The sequence below is a fragment of the Mus caroli genome, unplaced genomic scaffold, assembly GCF_978045245.1.
Source record: "Mus caroli unplaced genomic scaffold, Mus_caroli_1 scaffold_8, whole genome shotgun sequence".
In the NCBI taxonomy this organism is placed as follows: domain Eukaryota; kingdom Metazoa; phylum Chordata; class Mammalia; order Rodentia; family Muridae; genus Mus; species Mus caroli.
This window is the reverse complement of record NW_028227263.1, coordinates 97114776-97131150: the sequence shown is the minus strand read 5'-3', so window position 1 is coordinate 97131150 and position 16375 is coordinate 97114776. Positions and strand designations below refer to the sequence as shown.

Here is a 16375-nt window from a genome sequence, read left to right as displayed (position 1 = left end):
CTGAGGGAGCTTGATGGCAAGTGATTGCTATCTTCCTGATTTATCTTGGAGCTATACAGGGCATAGGGTCAGGGTGTGAAGGCTGAGTGCCCTATTTTAGTTTAAATGTCCATTCAAGCCATTTGGAGCTGACTGGCTCTTTCCTTTAAGGAGAGGAGGGTCTTCATAGAGAGTGACTCTGGGTTGAGCTCTGATGGAACACCGGCCATCTCATGATTAAGGATGCCCCTCATTGACGGGCAGCTAGAAGACTGGGGCTTTTATTTTCTTTTATAGCATTCTCTTCTTGGTTTTCTCTTTTTATTTAATATGTTTTTATATTTCAGAAAAATGTGTCTTTTTTTTTTCTCATGATAACATCTAGAGAAGATTCAGAAATTCAGACACATGGAAAGAAGGAACAGTTTACCTATCCCTCAGAATGGCTAATATCTACTGAAGACCATGCTGCTGTCTGTGTGAATAACTGAATAGATTCTGTGTACGCGTGATTTCCTGTTATGGGTATGATTGGGTAACATGTGCCGTGTTGGGAATTGAACTTAAAGCCTTACATAGTCCCTCCAAGCATTCTAACACTAACCAACATCCTTATCTCTTGGGGGTCTTGGGGACAGGGTCTCACTGTGACTCAGCTTAGGCTGACTGTGAACTTACTATACAGTCTGGGCTGGCCTCAAACTTGGGCCATCCTCCTGTCTCTGCCTCAAGTACGTTCTGAGAGTGGAAGCATGCTTCATCACACCTGGAACATTTGGTAACTGTTGGACAGTGTGACTGGATATTTCCTTCCTTATCTTATTACCTCAGTGTCATTATGATATTATCATATGTGATTTTCCTTCAGGCATCTATAGCATGATGTAATCATCTGCTCCTTACTCTTTTGGTTAAATAATGAACTCTTAATCATGTTGTGGAGATCTTTTATCCGCCCCCCACCCTGTGTGTTTTCCTGTCCTGTGAGGCAAATGGGCAGGCATTCATACCTCTTCTTTTTCCTTAGTCCTATGCTTCTGAGTCGATGGGGGGTGATGGGAGTGCGCAGGATGATTCTGCTGAGTAGCTGGGGCAGCGTGGAGAGGCAGTCTAAAAAGTTACTCGGTTGATTTTCTTCCTGATATCATTAAATGTGTAAGGAGGACGCAGCCGTCTTAAATCTCTTCCCTCATTAGTGAAATTATGGGGGCACCGGGATGTCTTCTGATTGAGTCAAATAGTAATTACAAAAATTCATTAGTACCATGTGTCATAGGGCTCCCTAGGCTCTGTCCCCTAATGGAAGGGTTGAGATGCTTCTCAAGATTTACTGTTCCTTAGGCAGCTTGCTATGGGAGTGCACTTTGTCTCAACAGGTTGGGCTATGTGAGGTGCCGCTCACCCCTGTCCTATGTTTTATTCAGGAGTTGGCAGACCAGATCACTTTTATTTGCCAAGTGATTGGATCTCTACCAGATGTGTGCCAGTAGTAGGTGTTAGGTACACATTGGTAAAGGGTTTCCCATGGGATCTACAGTGGAAGAAACAAGATATTATTCAGTAAGTTAATCACATGCAAAAAAAACGATTGCACGCACGAAACTGGTGGTTGTGAGAAGTACAGAGGGGACAGAACACAGGGACTCAGCTGGCCTGAAACAGTCAAAGGGAGCTGGTTCTTGAAAAAACTGCTGCAGACAGGAACAACAGTGTGAGAGTGCTGTCTCCTGGAGAAAGGGCAGTGGGGCTTGCAGTGCTCTGATGCAGGGGCAGAGGTGGAGTGGGAGATGAGAGGGGTGACAGGTAAGCAGGGAACCAGGTGAATGCCAGGGAGCACGAAGGTCGTCACTGTTGATGACCACCATGCTGATTATTTTCCTGTGCCTTGACTCACGACTCTGGGTAAGCTAGGGTATGCCTTTGTGATTCAGTTTCTTTACCTATTGGCATTTGCCTCAAAAGGGGTCCTTCCCTCATTCACTCAGTGTTTCCTGGATGGATGCAGAATGCTCAGCTGTGGACTTATGATAGGGATTCATCTCTTTCCACATAGACATAGACATCAAGGCCACAATGTGACAGATAGCAGATGGCACAAAGTTAGATATGTGTTCTGTAGGATGAGCTAGCTTGGTGTCTTTGTGCATGGCTTCCTAGCCCAGTGTCTTTCATAACATTATTTAAATTCTGCAAGTCTAGTTTACTTTAAAAAAATAATAGTTACTTTTTTAACATCTCAATCCCAATCACAGTTTCCCTTCCCTCCTTTCTTCCCCATCCCTCCCCCAACCTCTCACCCCCATCCACTCTTCCTCCATTTCTCTTCAGAAAAGGGTAGTCCTGCCATAGATCCATGGCTATCAGCCAGCTCTGGCACATCGAGTCGCAGTAAGAGTAGGCACATCTTTTTCTATTAAAGCTAGAGGAGGCAACTCAGTAGGAAAAAGGTAGGCTTTGTTTTTGTTTTTTTTTAAACATTTTACTATTTTTAAATTTACACATATGAATGCTCTGTGTGTGTGTATATGTATATCTGCCTGCAGTGCCAGATGAAGACATCAGCTTCCCGTCCCCATTTTTCTTGCCTGTGCACTTTCCTTTTGTTCATTTGGTCTATGATTGAGCATATTTCACAGATTTCTAAGTTGATACCTATACTTTATGCTTATAAACTCGATTCACCATGTGCGTTTTTCTTGTTCCCTCTCATGGATGGAATATTCTCAAGGGGCACTATGAATGTGCATCCCGTGGTAGAACATGGCAGCACAACATTTGCCCCAGGGGCTCGTTAATTCATTTCACTCATTGCTCTTTCAACTCTGGGCAAAAGTCTGCTTCTGGGGAGGCAGTGGCATGCCAGTATTTGAGGAACTGAAAACTTTATATTTTAATTTGGAACTTGAGCAAAGAAGAGCAATTATAGAATCTGTGTGCTGCATAGATGGAAAAAAATTACCCTCTTTTGCTATATGTCTTGGGCGGAATAAATTAATTAACAATAATGAGGAAATGTTCAAGCTGAGGCATCATATAACACGATCCATTGATCCTGAGCAGTTGATAATGGGGTTCAAAGAGGAGAAGTGTTTTCCAAGGCTACCCAGCTAGTGATCTGCCAGGCTCAGAGTAGTCTCTGTGATGTGCAACCTACTCTGGAGTTCAGACCTTTATGCTATGTGAGGTGGGGTAGCTTTGCATGCTCTTTGATTCTGGCCAGTGCTTACTTGAGAGTAATGAGACTGTATGTGATGTCTCCATGTTTTCAAATGGGCATTTCTTACATTTCCCTCTGGTAGGTAGGTCCTTTAATATGCCAATAATTTATGGAGAGATGTATGAAAGCTAGGATGCAAAATACTGAAACTTCAAGGCTGGTAGAGGCAGTTCTGACTATTTAAGGGTGTCTTGTACAGAAGAGGAGGGATTGGCTCAAAATACCATTTTCTTCAACCAAGATACTCTTACTGGCATGAGAGAAAGATCAGTTTATCTCCTGGTTTTGCATATCTTCTGAGTTCGATATATGTAGTTATTTAAAGTAAAAATATAAAGTAAGGAAAATAAATGGAGCAATCAGAGTGTCCAAATTGGATGCCTTTGTGTCAGGCACAAAGAATGGGGGTCATACTATGAATAAATAGATATACCTTTAATCAAGGAGCTTGCAGTCTGTTAGGGAGAGAAAGAAAATAACACAAAGACTGGTTGTTACATATAGAGGCAATGAACTGGTCACAGTCTATGTATAACAATGAGTCATATGGAAGAAATACCCAGAGTGGTGTGAAAAGGGACATCCATGGAGAACCCTCACTGACTGGTGGCTCAAAGGTTGCAGTGAGAATTCAAGGAGAAGGGTCCAGGTGAGAATTCAAGGAGAAGGGTCCAGGCATTTACAGAGCCCCCCCCCCCCAGAAGAGTGAAGAGACAAAGATGCAAGGCAAGAGTGTGTTCTTCTAGCAAATGAAGAAGGGTGAATGAGATGTGGTAGAGAGATGCATCAGATGGGTCCATGGTTGATTTCACTGGTCTTGTGATGGAATGGGATTTGATTCCATGGGCAGTGGGAAGTAACTGTACACTTTTAGCAGGAGGCTAACATAATTCAAATGCGTGTTTTCAAAAGAGCATTTGGCTGTTGTGTGCAAGGTGGGAAGAAGGTAGCATGGACCTGGGAAAGCCAGTGAGGGGTCAACAGAGAATGTCTTGAGGGACTATGGGAGTGACTTGGACATGAGACATGAGAGGGAAGTTGGGGAGCACCGGATACGTTCCAGACATGGGAGTCAGATCACCTGCTCTTGGATTGGACTTGGAAGCAGAGAAGTGGGAAGAACCAAGGACAGTTTCTAGTGTTTGGCTTGAGGGTTGGGTGTCACATATACTAAGACTCAAAATTAGGATGTTTGAGTCTGGGTCAAAGAGTGAAAATCTTTAACCATAGGTGTTTGAAACATTTACTAGATGTCCAGATGGCCACAGTAAGTAGGGAATTGTGTATGTGAGTCTGTTGTTTAAAGAAAGCTTACAGCTGTGAATTTTAATATGGAGGCTTTTGGCCAGGGGCTAGATACCCAAGGGCAAGAGAGAGGAAGAAGGACAAAAGAAAGCAGACAAGTTCATCCCAGGAATCTTCCCCCTGCCCCTCCAGCAATAAATATAGATGAAGGAGAATTTTGCTCAGCACTAATATAAAAAATATAAAGTTAATAAAATTTGGCCAATATTCTCTATTTTGCAAGATAATTTGCTCCTGTGTTTAGTAAAAATTGAAGCTATCTCAGAAAGTGCCCAGGAAGGATCTTGAAGACATTGAATCATTTTTTTTCCTTTTAAAGATTGATTTATTTTTATGCCTAGGCATGTATTGTCTACATGATATCAGAGCACTATATGAACACAGTGCATATGGAAGCCAGAAGTGGACCTAGGATCCCCTGGAACTGGAAATGCAGATAGTTGCTAACTGCCATGTGGGTGCTTGGAATCAAAGTAAAGTATCAGAACAACAAATGCTCTTAACCACAAAGTTATTCTCTAGACCCTATAGAAAGCATCCTTTACATGGCTTTCTCATGTGTTGGCCTATAGTAAGGTCATAGTAAATAATAAAAATAATAAAACAGTGATGACTTTTCAGTAGGCTAAAAATGTGAGGGTCAGGCATCTGGTGTCCTGCCTCTGTGGGAGAGACTGCTTGTATGCGTCTCTCTCTCTCTCTTTTTTTATTTAAAGATATTTTCTTCATTTACATTTCAAATGTTATCCACAAAGCCCCCTATACCCTCTCCCTGCCCTGCTCCCTAACCCACCCACTCTTGCTTCCTGGCTCTGGCATTCACCTGTACTGGGTCATATGATCTTCGCTAGACCAAGGGCCTCTCCTCCCATTGATGGCTGACTAGGCCATCCTCTGCTACATATGCAACTAGAGACACAGCTCTGGGGAGTACTGGTTAGTTCATATTGTTGTTCCTTTTCAGCTGTGTGTGTGTGTGTGTAATCTACTAAATCCATTTGGTGTTGCTCCTTGTACATGTGTTTAGGATTGACCACTTGGGATTGGCTGACCTATCAGGAGGCTCATGGCTGCAGAACATTGGTTCTCAGAGCCACTGAGTGCCTATTCCTCTTCATCCCTCATCTATATTGGCATGTCAAAATGATATTGTCATTATGCCGGTCTTGTTTAGGCAGCCATATTATTTCGATTTCCTGGGTATAACTTCCCTGTCACATCTAGAAAATACTGTCTAGTAGCAGGCCTCCTGGTCCTGTGACTAAAGAATGTAAAAGCCAAATGACTTTTGATGCTCACTTGCCCTCCTCTGCTATGCCATCCCCATGTTTGGTCCTTTGGTGACCAGTTCTGATGCTGGGAGATGAGCGTGAAATAATGAACAATGAGCAAGCAGGATGAGCTGGGTTCATGCACCTCTAGACCTTACAGACCTTAAGGAATGTAATCCATCTCATGATCACAGAGTTATTCCAAGCACACACACAGGTCACTAGTGTGTATTGTTTATTGTCTTATTCTTTAAGCAAAGGCGATATTGCCTGGCATTCTTAGTGCAGGTATAAGACAAGGACAGGGATTCTAGATGCATGTTGGGAAGAGAGAGGCCAAGACCACGAGCAACATAGAATCTGAAGGCTATTAGTTATCGTTGGGTCCTGCCAGGTCTGAGATTCTCTGCCTCTCAGGACTCTACATACCTGACAACCTCCAACATTATTTATGGCCACTCTATTGATTTTTTTTTTCAGAAGGCCAAATTGCTCATTATCCCATCAAAATTTATGTCAGAAAACCACTGTCTGGCCTATCGTGACTTGCCAAAGTGACAAGTGGGCCTGGTGGCAGAGATAGCAGCATTTCTGTTTTTTTTTTTTTTTGTTGAATGGATGTAGCTGTGTGGGGTGATGAATGGTGCCAGAAAATGAAAGCTATTGACAGAAGAGGAAGAAAAAAAACAAAAAAGGCAATCTGGGCTCTTAAATGTTTCACTTGTAATTTGATCTCTTTTTCTTTTTCCCCTCCCCTGCTTATGTTTTCTGTGTCTCTCCACTTCACCCACACTCTGCTTCTTCTGTGTCTTTTTCTTGACCCCCCTAGATGTGCAGAGAGAGATCCACTCGGCCCCTCATGTGAGTGAGAAGCTGATCCAGCTATTCCGGAATAAGAGTGAGTTTACCTTTTTGGCTACAGTGCAGCAGAAGCCGTCCACCTCAGGGGTGATCCTGTCGATCCGGGAGCTGGAACACAGGTAGGAAACACTGTCTTCTTTTAGTTACTTAATTGGTTTCTTGAGAGAAACCCTTGGCTGGTTTGAAACGTAGTTCATAGACTGACTGTTCTTGCCCTTTATATGATCCTCTTGCCTTCGCCTTCTGTTCTGGAAATATAGGTGTGTGCCACCAGGCCTGGTGAAGAAAGCTCTGTAGACTTTCAAGAGTCTTTTTGGAATGAAAGGACTATATAAGATGCTTGTGGGCTCTAGAGATGGGAATTGGATGGGAACATGTGGTGGCCACCTTGGGTCTAGTTTCTACTGAACACATAAACGTTAGAATTTACTTTGCAGTAGGAATTTATTTTGGGCAAAAGGATGTGCACTTAGTTTTCAAAGGCCACTCATGAGTATTGTTTATCTTCTCATTTGCTTCATTTGTATAAAAAAACCACATCCTACCTTGCATATTTAGTTCATCAAACATGTTAATCAGTTGTATTTAAGAACGTTCTGTAAGACTCCATTGTGTGTTTCCATGGAAACTGTACTTGACATTGGATGTAAAGGCAACTATCTCCAAATGTTTACTCTGAGGCTCTGAGAAGCTAGTAGGGACCATGGAAAGATGAGCGCTAAGATGCGTTATGGATGTAGGGTTAGAAGTTCGTCTTGATAAAGGTAGGCTGGGCCAGTCCTACTTAAGGTTGTACTAGTCAAAGAAAGCATGTGTGAGTGTGGTAGATAGCTCAGTGTGCACTTGCTGTCAGGCCCGACAACTTCAGTTTGATTCCCCAAACCCACCCATGTGGTGGACAGAGAGAGCCAACTCCTGCAGGCTGTTATCTGACTTCTCTTTGTGTGCTGTGGCGTGTATAAACTTAGGCTTACATAAATAAATGTTTGACAGTCTGAATGGGAAGGAGTGGGTAGCATTGTAAAAAAGAGGTTCCTGGAAATTTAAGAAGGATCAGGCTGTTGGGTAAAGGTGGAGGTGTAAGAGAATTTCTGGGAAAGAATGAGAATTTGGAGTACACAGAGATGGGTATAATACAGAAGTAGCAAGAGATAGGAGGAAGCTTGGTCATTGTGAAAACTCAATGCTGTGTTGGAGACCATAGATGCAAGTCTCCAGAGTTTTAAGTTTAAGAACACTCATGTTACCCTAAATGGACTGTCTCCATCAAATCTCTCCCATTAGGACTCAGAGAAATGGGATGGAGGACACAGGCCCTCTGAATAAACAGAACTCAGAGACTGAGGCAGTGTGCATAGGGTTTGCATGGGTCTGCACCTGATATATATTATGGCTTCTTGTTTTGTGTTTTTATGGCATTCCTGAGTGTATGAGCCAGTGGACGTTTTCTTTGCTTGAACTCTTTCCCTTCTGTTTGTTTTACTCTGTTCTGACGTGTTAGATTATTTTCTTCTTATTATCACATTTTATTTTATTACTATCCCTTTGAAGCCTGCTTTGTTTTCTAGTGAGAGAGAGAAGGAGGTGGTAGATCCAGATTGAAGGGGTGGTGGGAAGGAACTGGGAGAAGAAGAGGAAGGGTTAAACCATATTCGGGATTTATTATATGAGGGGAAAATCTATTTTCAATGAAAGGGGTCAGGGAGAAGAACACTCACGACTGACATAATGTTCAGTCCCTTTCACAGAGGAATTTATGTCTGAGAAAGCTCAAGGTAATGCTGACCAGGTAACCAAACATTTAAAAATGGTGGTAGACTCTTCCTTCCGCTTGCCCTGTTGAATATACTTCTGACGAGGCTTCTTTGTTCCAGGGACTGTAACAAGTTCTTGTGGAGTCATTAAAACAGAATATCAAAAGGATTTATGAATCCTTGAGGTGTCAAAGCATGGCCAAAGAAAAAGCTAAAAATTAGTCAATGCCAATCAAAGGGCTGCCCCACTGTGCGACCTTCATAATTTTGTCAAGTGCTGAGGTCATTGACCAGACCATTGAACCAGTGTGAGGGGAGCATTCCTGGAGTCGGATCCCAGCAAGGAAGGAAAGAGTAGCCTCAAGCAGGAGGGGCTATGTGTGCAGTCACAGAGCTGAGGGAACAGGGCGTGTAGGTTCATTATTTCTGTGGGGAGAGAAAGACAGTGTGAAAGCCAACTTAGGCGAAGCTTGAGAGCTTTACTTGTGGGCTTACAGTAATTGTAGGAGCAACAATCTCTAGTCAAGAAATTCTTTATTTCATTTATTTATTTTTAATAATATAATATTTTAAATATATAACTACAGCATATATATATAATTTCATATATCTTGATATGTGTTATATGAACATATATATGTCTGACATAGGCATATATATATGTGTATATATATGTGTGTGTGTGTATATATATATATATATGTGTGTGTGTGTGTGTGTGTGTGTGTGTGTGTGTGTGTATGTTTATCCTATGTCCGTCATAGAGCTCATAGGATTGCTTTGGTTATTTGGAGTCTTTTGTCGCTCACACTATATATGAATATTAGGATTTTTCTCTATTTCTCTGAAGACTGAGGTTGGGATTGTATTGAATCTATAAATAGCTTTTAGTAGAAAGGTCATTTCTGCTACAATATTAACTCTATTAAGCCACAAGTATGGGATATTCTTCCATTTTCTGATCTCTTTATCTCTTTCCTAAGAGGTTTAAGATTTTTATTGTAGAGGTCTTTTATTTTCCTGGCTAGGTTTATTCCTCAATATTTTATTTTCCTTGAGGCTACTGAGACTAGGAATGTGTTCATGATCTCTTCCTCAGCATGTTTGGTTTTGGTATACGGAAAAGCTGTTGATTTCCGTAAGTTGATTCTGTATCTTGCCATCTTGCAGCAGGCGTCCCTGACCTCTGGCTCTTATCATCTTTCTGTTCCCTCTTCTATGGTGTTTCTTGAGCCTTCAGGGTAGGCCTTGTAGACATATCAAGTGGAGGCAGGTACCCCATAGTCAACTGTTCTTTGTATATTGACTAATTGTGGTCTTTCTGCAGCAGTCTCTGTCTGATGCACAATGGAGCTTCTTTTTTTTTTTAATATTTTTATTACATATTTTCCTCAATTACATTTCCAATGCTATCCCAAAAGTCCCCCATAGCGCCCCCCACTTCCCTACCCACCCATTGCCATTCTTTTGGCCCTGGCATTCCCCTATATTGGGGCATATAAAGTTTGCAAGTCCAATGGGCCTCTCTTTCCATTGATGGCCGACTAGGCCATCTTTCGATACATATGCAGCTAGAGACAAGAGCTCCGGGGTTCTGGTTAGTACATCATGTTGTTCCAACAATAGGGTTGCAGATCCCTTTAGCTCCTTGGGTACTTTCTCTAGCTTCTCCATTGGGAGCCCTGTGATACATCCAATAGCTGACTGTGAACATCCACTCCTGTGTTTGCTAGGCCCCGGCATCGTCTCACAAGAGACAGCTATATTTGGGTCCTTTCAGCAAAATCTTGCTAGTGTATGCAATGGTGTCAGCGTTTAGAAGCTGATTATGGGATGGATCCCTGGATACGGCAGTCTCTAAATGGTCCATCCTTTCATCACAGCTACGAACTTTGTCTCTGTAACTCCTTCCCTGGGTGTTTTGTTCCCAATTCTAAGAAGGTGCACAGTGTCCACACTTTGGTCTTCATTCTTCTTGAGTTTCATGCGTTTAGCAAATTGTATCTTATATCTTGGGTATCCTAAGTTTTGGGCTAATATCCACTTATCAGTGAATACATATTGTGTGAGTTCTTTTGTGATTGTGTTACTTCACTCAAGATGATGCCCTCCAGGTCCATCCATTTGGCTAGGAATTTCATAAATTCATTCTTTTTAATAGCTGAGTAGTACTCCATTGTGTAAATGTACCATAATTTCTGTATCCATTCCTCTGTTGAGGGACATCTGGGTTCTTTCCAGCTTCTGGCTATTATAAATAGGGCTGCTATGAACATAGTGGAGCATGTGTCCTTTTTACAGGTTGGGACTTCTTCTGGATATATGCCCAGGAGAGGTATTGCTGGATCCTCCGGTAGTACTATGTCCAATTTTCTGAGGAACCGCCAGACTGATTTCCAGAGTGGTTGTACAAGCTTGCAATCCCACCAACAATGGAGGAGTGTTCCTCTTTCTCCACATCCTCGCCAGCATCTGCTGTCACCTGAATTTTTGATCTTAGCCATTCTGACTGGTGTGAGGTGGAATCTCAGGGTTGTTTTGATTTGCATTTCCCTGATGATTAAGGATGTTGAACATTTTTTCAGGTGTTTCTCTGCCATTCGGTATTCCTCAGGTGAGAATTCTTTGTTCAGTTCTGAGCCCCATTTTTTAATGGGGTTATTTGACTTTCTGGAGTCCACCTTCTTGAGTTCTTTATATATATTGGATATTAGTCCCTTATCTGATTTAGGATAGGTGAAGATCCTTTCCCAATCTGTTGGTGGTTTTTTTGTCTTATTGATGGTGTCTTTAGCCTTGCAGAAGCTTTGTAGTTTCATGAGGTCCCACTTGTTAATTCTCGATCTTACAGCACAAGCCATTACTGTTCTATTCAGGAATTTTTCCCCTGTGCCCATATCCTCAAGGCTTTTCCCCACTTTCTCCTCTATAAGTTTCAGTGTCTCTGGTTTTATGTGAAGTTCCTTGATCCACTTAGACTTGACCTTAGTACAAGGAGATAGGAATGGATCAATTCGCATTCTTCTACATGTTAACAACCAGTTGTGCCAGCACCATTTGTTGAAAATGCTGTCTTTCTTCCACTGGATGTTTTTAGCTCCCTTGTCGAAGATCAAGTGACCGTAGGTGTGTGGGTTCATTTCTGGGTCTTCAATTCTATTCCATTGGTCTATTTGTCTGTCACTATACCAGTACCATGCAGTTTTTATCACAATTGCTCTGTAGTAGAGCTTTAGGTCCGGCATGGTGATTCCACCAGAGGTTCTTTTATCCTTGAGAAGAGTTTTTGCTATCCTAGGTTTTTTGTTATTCCAGATGAATTTGCAGATTGCACTTTCTAATTCGTTGAAGAATTGAGTTGGAATTTTGATGGGGATTGCATTGAATCTGTAGATTGCTTTTGGCAAGATAGCCATTTTTACAATGTTGATCCTGCCAATCCATGAGCATGGGAGATCTTTCCATCTTCTGAGATCTTCTATAATTTCTTTCTTCAGAGACTTGAAGTTTTTATTATACAGATCTTTCACTTCCTTAGTTAGAGTCACGCCAAGATATTTTATATTATTTGTGACTATTGAGAAGGGTGTTGTTTCCCTAATTTCTTTCTCAGCCTGTTTATTCTTTGTGTAGAGAAAGGCCATTGACTTGTTTGAGTTAATTTTATATCCAGCTACTTCACCGAAGCTGTTTATCAGGCTTAGGAGTTCTCTGGTGGAATTTTTAGGGTCACTTATATATACTATCATATCATCTGCAAAAAGTGATATTTTGACTTCATCTTTTCCAATTTGTATCCCTTTGATCTCCTTTTGTTGTCGAATTGCTCTGGCTAGGACTTCAAGTACAATGTTGAATAGGTATGGAGAAAGTGGACAGCCTTGTCTAGTCCCTGATTTTAGAGGGATTGCTTCAAGCTTCTGACCATTTACTTTGATGTTGGCTACTGGTTTGCTGTAGATTGCTTTTATCATGTTTAGGTATGGGCCTTGAATTCCTGATCTTTCCAAGACTTTTATCATGAATGGGTGTTGGATCTTGTCAAATGCTTTTTCCGCATCTAACGAGATGACCATGTGGTTTTTGTCTTTGAGTTTGTTTATATACTGGATTACGTTGATGGATTTCCGTATATTGAACCATCCCTGCATCCCTGGGATGAAACCTACTTGGTCAGGATGGATGATTGTTTTGATGTGTTCTTGGATTCGGTTAGCAAGCACTTTATTGAGGATTTTTGCATCAATATTCATAAGGGATATTGGTCTGAAGTTTTCTATCTTTGTTGGGTCTTTTTGTGGTTTAGGTATCAGAGTAATTGTGGCTTCATAGAATGAGTTGGGTAGAGTACCTTCTGTTTCTATTTTGTGGAATAGTTTGTGAAGAACTGGGATTAGATCTTCTTTGAAGGTCTGATAGAACTCTGAACTAAACCCATCTGGTCCTGGGCTTTTTTTAGTTGGGAGACTATTAATGACTGCTTCTATTTCTTTGGGGGATATAGGGCTGTTTAGATCATTAACCTGATCTTGATTCAACTTTGGTACCTGGTATCTGTCTAGGAACTTCTCCATTTCATCCAGGTTCTCCAGTTTTGTTGAGTATAGCCTTTGGTAGAAGGATCTGATGGTGTTTTGGATGTCTTCAGGATCTGTTGTTATGTCTCCTTTTTCATTTCTGATTTTGTTAATTAGGATGCTTTCCCTGTGCCCTCTAGTGAGTCTGGCTAAGGGTTTATCTATCTTGTTGATTTTCTCAAAGAACCTTGATTGGTTGATTCTTTGAATAGTTTTTCTTGTTTCCACTTGGTTGATTTCACCCCTGAGTTTGATTATTTCCTGCCGTCTACTCCTCTTGGGTGAATTTGCTTCCTTTTGTTCTAGTGCTTTTAGGTGTGTTGTCAAGCTGCTAATGTGTGCTCTCTCTAGTTTCCTTTTGGAGGCACTCAGAGCTATGAGTTTTCCTCTTAGAAATGCTTTCATTGCATCCCATAAGTTTGGGTATGTTGTGGCTTCATTTTCATTGAACTCTAAAAAGTCCTTAATTTTTTTCTTTATTCCTTCCTTGACCAAGGTATCATTGAGAAGAGTGTTGTTCAGTTTCCACGTGAAGGATGGTTTTCTATTATTTATTTTGTTATTGAAGATCAGCTTTAGTCCATGGTGATCTGATAGGATGCATGGGACAATTTCAATATTTTTGTATCTGTTGAGGCCTGTTTTTTGACCAATTATGTGGTCAATTTTGGAGAAGGTGCCATGAGGTGCTGAGAAGAAGGTATATCCTTTTGTTTTAGGATAGAATGTTCTGTAGATATCTGCCAGATCCATTTGATTCATAATTTCTCTTAGTTTCTCTGTGTCCCTGTTTAGTTTCTGTTTCCATGATCTGTCCATTGGTGAAAGTGGTGTGTTGAAGTCTTCCACTATTATTGTATGAGGTGCAATGTGTGCTTTGAGATTTACTAAAGTTTCTTTAATGAATGTGGCTGCCTTTGTATTTGGAGCATAGATATTCAGGATTGATAGTTGTCTTGGAGGATTTTACCTTTGATGAGTATGAAGTGTCCCTCCCTGTCTTTTTTAATGACTTTGGGTTGGAAGTCAATCTTATCAGATATTAGAATGGCTACTCCAGCTTGTTTCTTCATGCCATTTGCTTGGAAAATTGTTTTCCAGCCTTTCATTCTGAGGTAGTGTCTATCTTTTTCTCTGAGATGAGTTTCCTGTAAGCAGCAAAATGTTGGGTCTTGTTTGTGTAGCCAGTTTGTTAGTCTATGTCTTTTTATGGGGGAGTTGAGTCCATTGATATTAAGAGATATTAAGGAAAAGTAATTGTTGTTTCCTGTTATTTTTGTTGTTAAAGTTGGCATTCTGTTCTTGTGGCTGTCTTCTTTTAGGTTTGTTGAGGGATTACCTTCTTGTTGTTTCTAGGGCGTGGTTCCTGTCCTTGTATTGGTTTTTTTCTGTTATTATCCTTTGAAGGGCTGGATTCGTGGAGAGATAATTCGTGAATTTGGTTTTGTCGTGGAATACTTTGGTTTCTCCATCTATGTTAATTGAGAGTTTGGCTGGGTATAGTAGCCTGGGCTGGAATTTGTGTTCTTTTAGTGTCTGTATAACATCTGTCCAGGATCTTCTGGCTTTCATAGTCTCTGGTGAAAAATCTGGTGTAATTCTGATAGGCTTGCCTTTATATGTTACTTGGCCTTTTTCTCTTACTGCTTTTAGTATTCTATCTTTATTTAGAGCATCTGTTGTTCTGATTATTATGTGTCGGGAGGTATTTCTTTTCTGGTCCAGTCTATTTGGAGTTCTGTAGGCTTCTTGTATGTTCATGGGCATCTCTTTCTTTAGATTTGGGAAGTTTTCTTCTATAATTTTGTTGAAGATGTTTGCTGGTCCTTTGAGTTGAAAATCTTCATTCTCATCCACTCCTATTATCCGTAGGTTTGGTCTTCTCATTGCGTCCTGTATTTCTTGGATGTTTTGAGTTAGGATCTTTTTGCATTTTACATTTTCCTTGATTGTTGTGCCGATGTTCTCTATGGAATCTTCTGCACCTGAGATTCTCTCTTCCATCTCTTGTATTCTGTTGCTGATGCTCGTATCTATGGTTCCAGATTTCTTTCCTAGGGTTTCTATCTCCAGTGTTGCCTCCTTTTGGGTTTTCTTTATTGTATCTACTTCCCTTTTTAGGTCTAGTATGGTTTTGTTCATTTCCATCATCTGTTTGGATGTGTTTTCCTGTTTTTCTTTAAGGACTTCTACCTGTTTAATTGTGTTATCCTGTTTTTCTTTAAGGACTTCTACCTGTTTGATTGTGTTATCCTGTTTTTCTTTAAGGACTTGTAACTCTTTAGCCATGTTCTCCTGTAATTCTTTAAGTGAGTTATTAAAGTCCTTCTTGATGTCCTCTACCATCATCATGAGATATGCTTTTAGATCTGTGTCTAGCTTTTCCGGTGTGTTGGGGTGCCCTGGACTGGGCGAAGTGGGGGTGCTGGGTTCTGATGATGGTGAGTGGTCTTGGTTTCTGTTAGTAAGATTATTACGTTTACCTTTCACCATCTGGTAATCTCTGGGGTTAGTTGTTATCGTTGTCACTGTTTAAAGATTGGAGCAGAAGCTGTGTTCCACTCACCAGCAGTCTCAAAATCCTGTGGCGGGGTCGTGGGAAGCTGGCAGTACCCCGGTGCTGGTCCAGCCGGAAGAGGCCTGTGGTCCTACTCAGGCCGGTTTTCTGCTTCCCTAACTAATGCAGTCTCAGGTCCCGCGCGCAATTGGATTGGAGCAGAAGCTGTGTTCCACTCACCAGAAGTCTTAAGATCCTGTGGCGGGTGTAGTGGGTAGCTGGCGAGTGTCAGCCGACCCTGCGCCCTAGCTACCCCGGTGCTTTTCTGGCCGGAAGAGGCTTGTGGCCCTACGTAGGCCGGATTTCTGCCTCCCCAACCAAAGCAGTCTCAGGTCCCGCGTGATTGGACTGGAGCAGAAGCTGTGTTCCACTCACCAGCAGTCTCAAAATCCTGTGGCGGGGTCGTGGGTAGCTGGCGGTGTCAGCTGGCGGTGTCCCCTGTGCTGATCCGGCCGGATGAGGCCTGTGGCCCTACTCAGGCCGGCTTCTGCTTCCCTAACTAATGCAGTCTCAGGTCCCGCGTGCAATTGGATTGGAGCAGAAGCTGTGTTCCACTCACCAGCACAATGGAGCTTCTTTGATGGCTACACACATTAGGCAAAACTGCTTCTCAAGCCACTTGTCTGGAGCTAGGCCTGAGGGGACCGTTGGGCTATTTTTAATTTTAATTTTATGTGTATTTTGTATCTGAGTGTGGGGTTTGTGTGAATGATTATAGTGAATGATTACAGAGGAGACCAGAGGAGTGTACTGGATACTGGATTCTCTGGAGCTGGAATCACAGGCACTTAGAAGCACCTGATGTGGCTGCTGGGAATGGAACTTGGGTCCTTTGCAGTAGCAACTGACCCATC

At 41.7% G+C, this 16375-nt stretch overlaps 1 protein-coding gene across 2 annotated transcripts in view; it reads left to right on the top strand.

Annotated features, from left to right (window-relative positions):
- Nell1 (neural EGFL like 1) overlaps positions 1 to 16375 on the top strand; it is an 867181-nt gene that overhangs the window by 74365 nt on the left and 776441 nt on the right. For both annotated transcript variants that reach the window (XM_021166735.3, XM_085841704.1), the window contains exon 3: positions 6602 to 6752. In XM_021166735.3, the coding sequence (XP_021022394.1) occupies positions 6602 to 6752 (151 nt within the window). The remainder of the gene's footprint in view (positions 1 to 6601; positions 6753 to 16375) is intronic.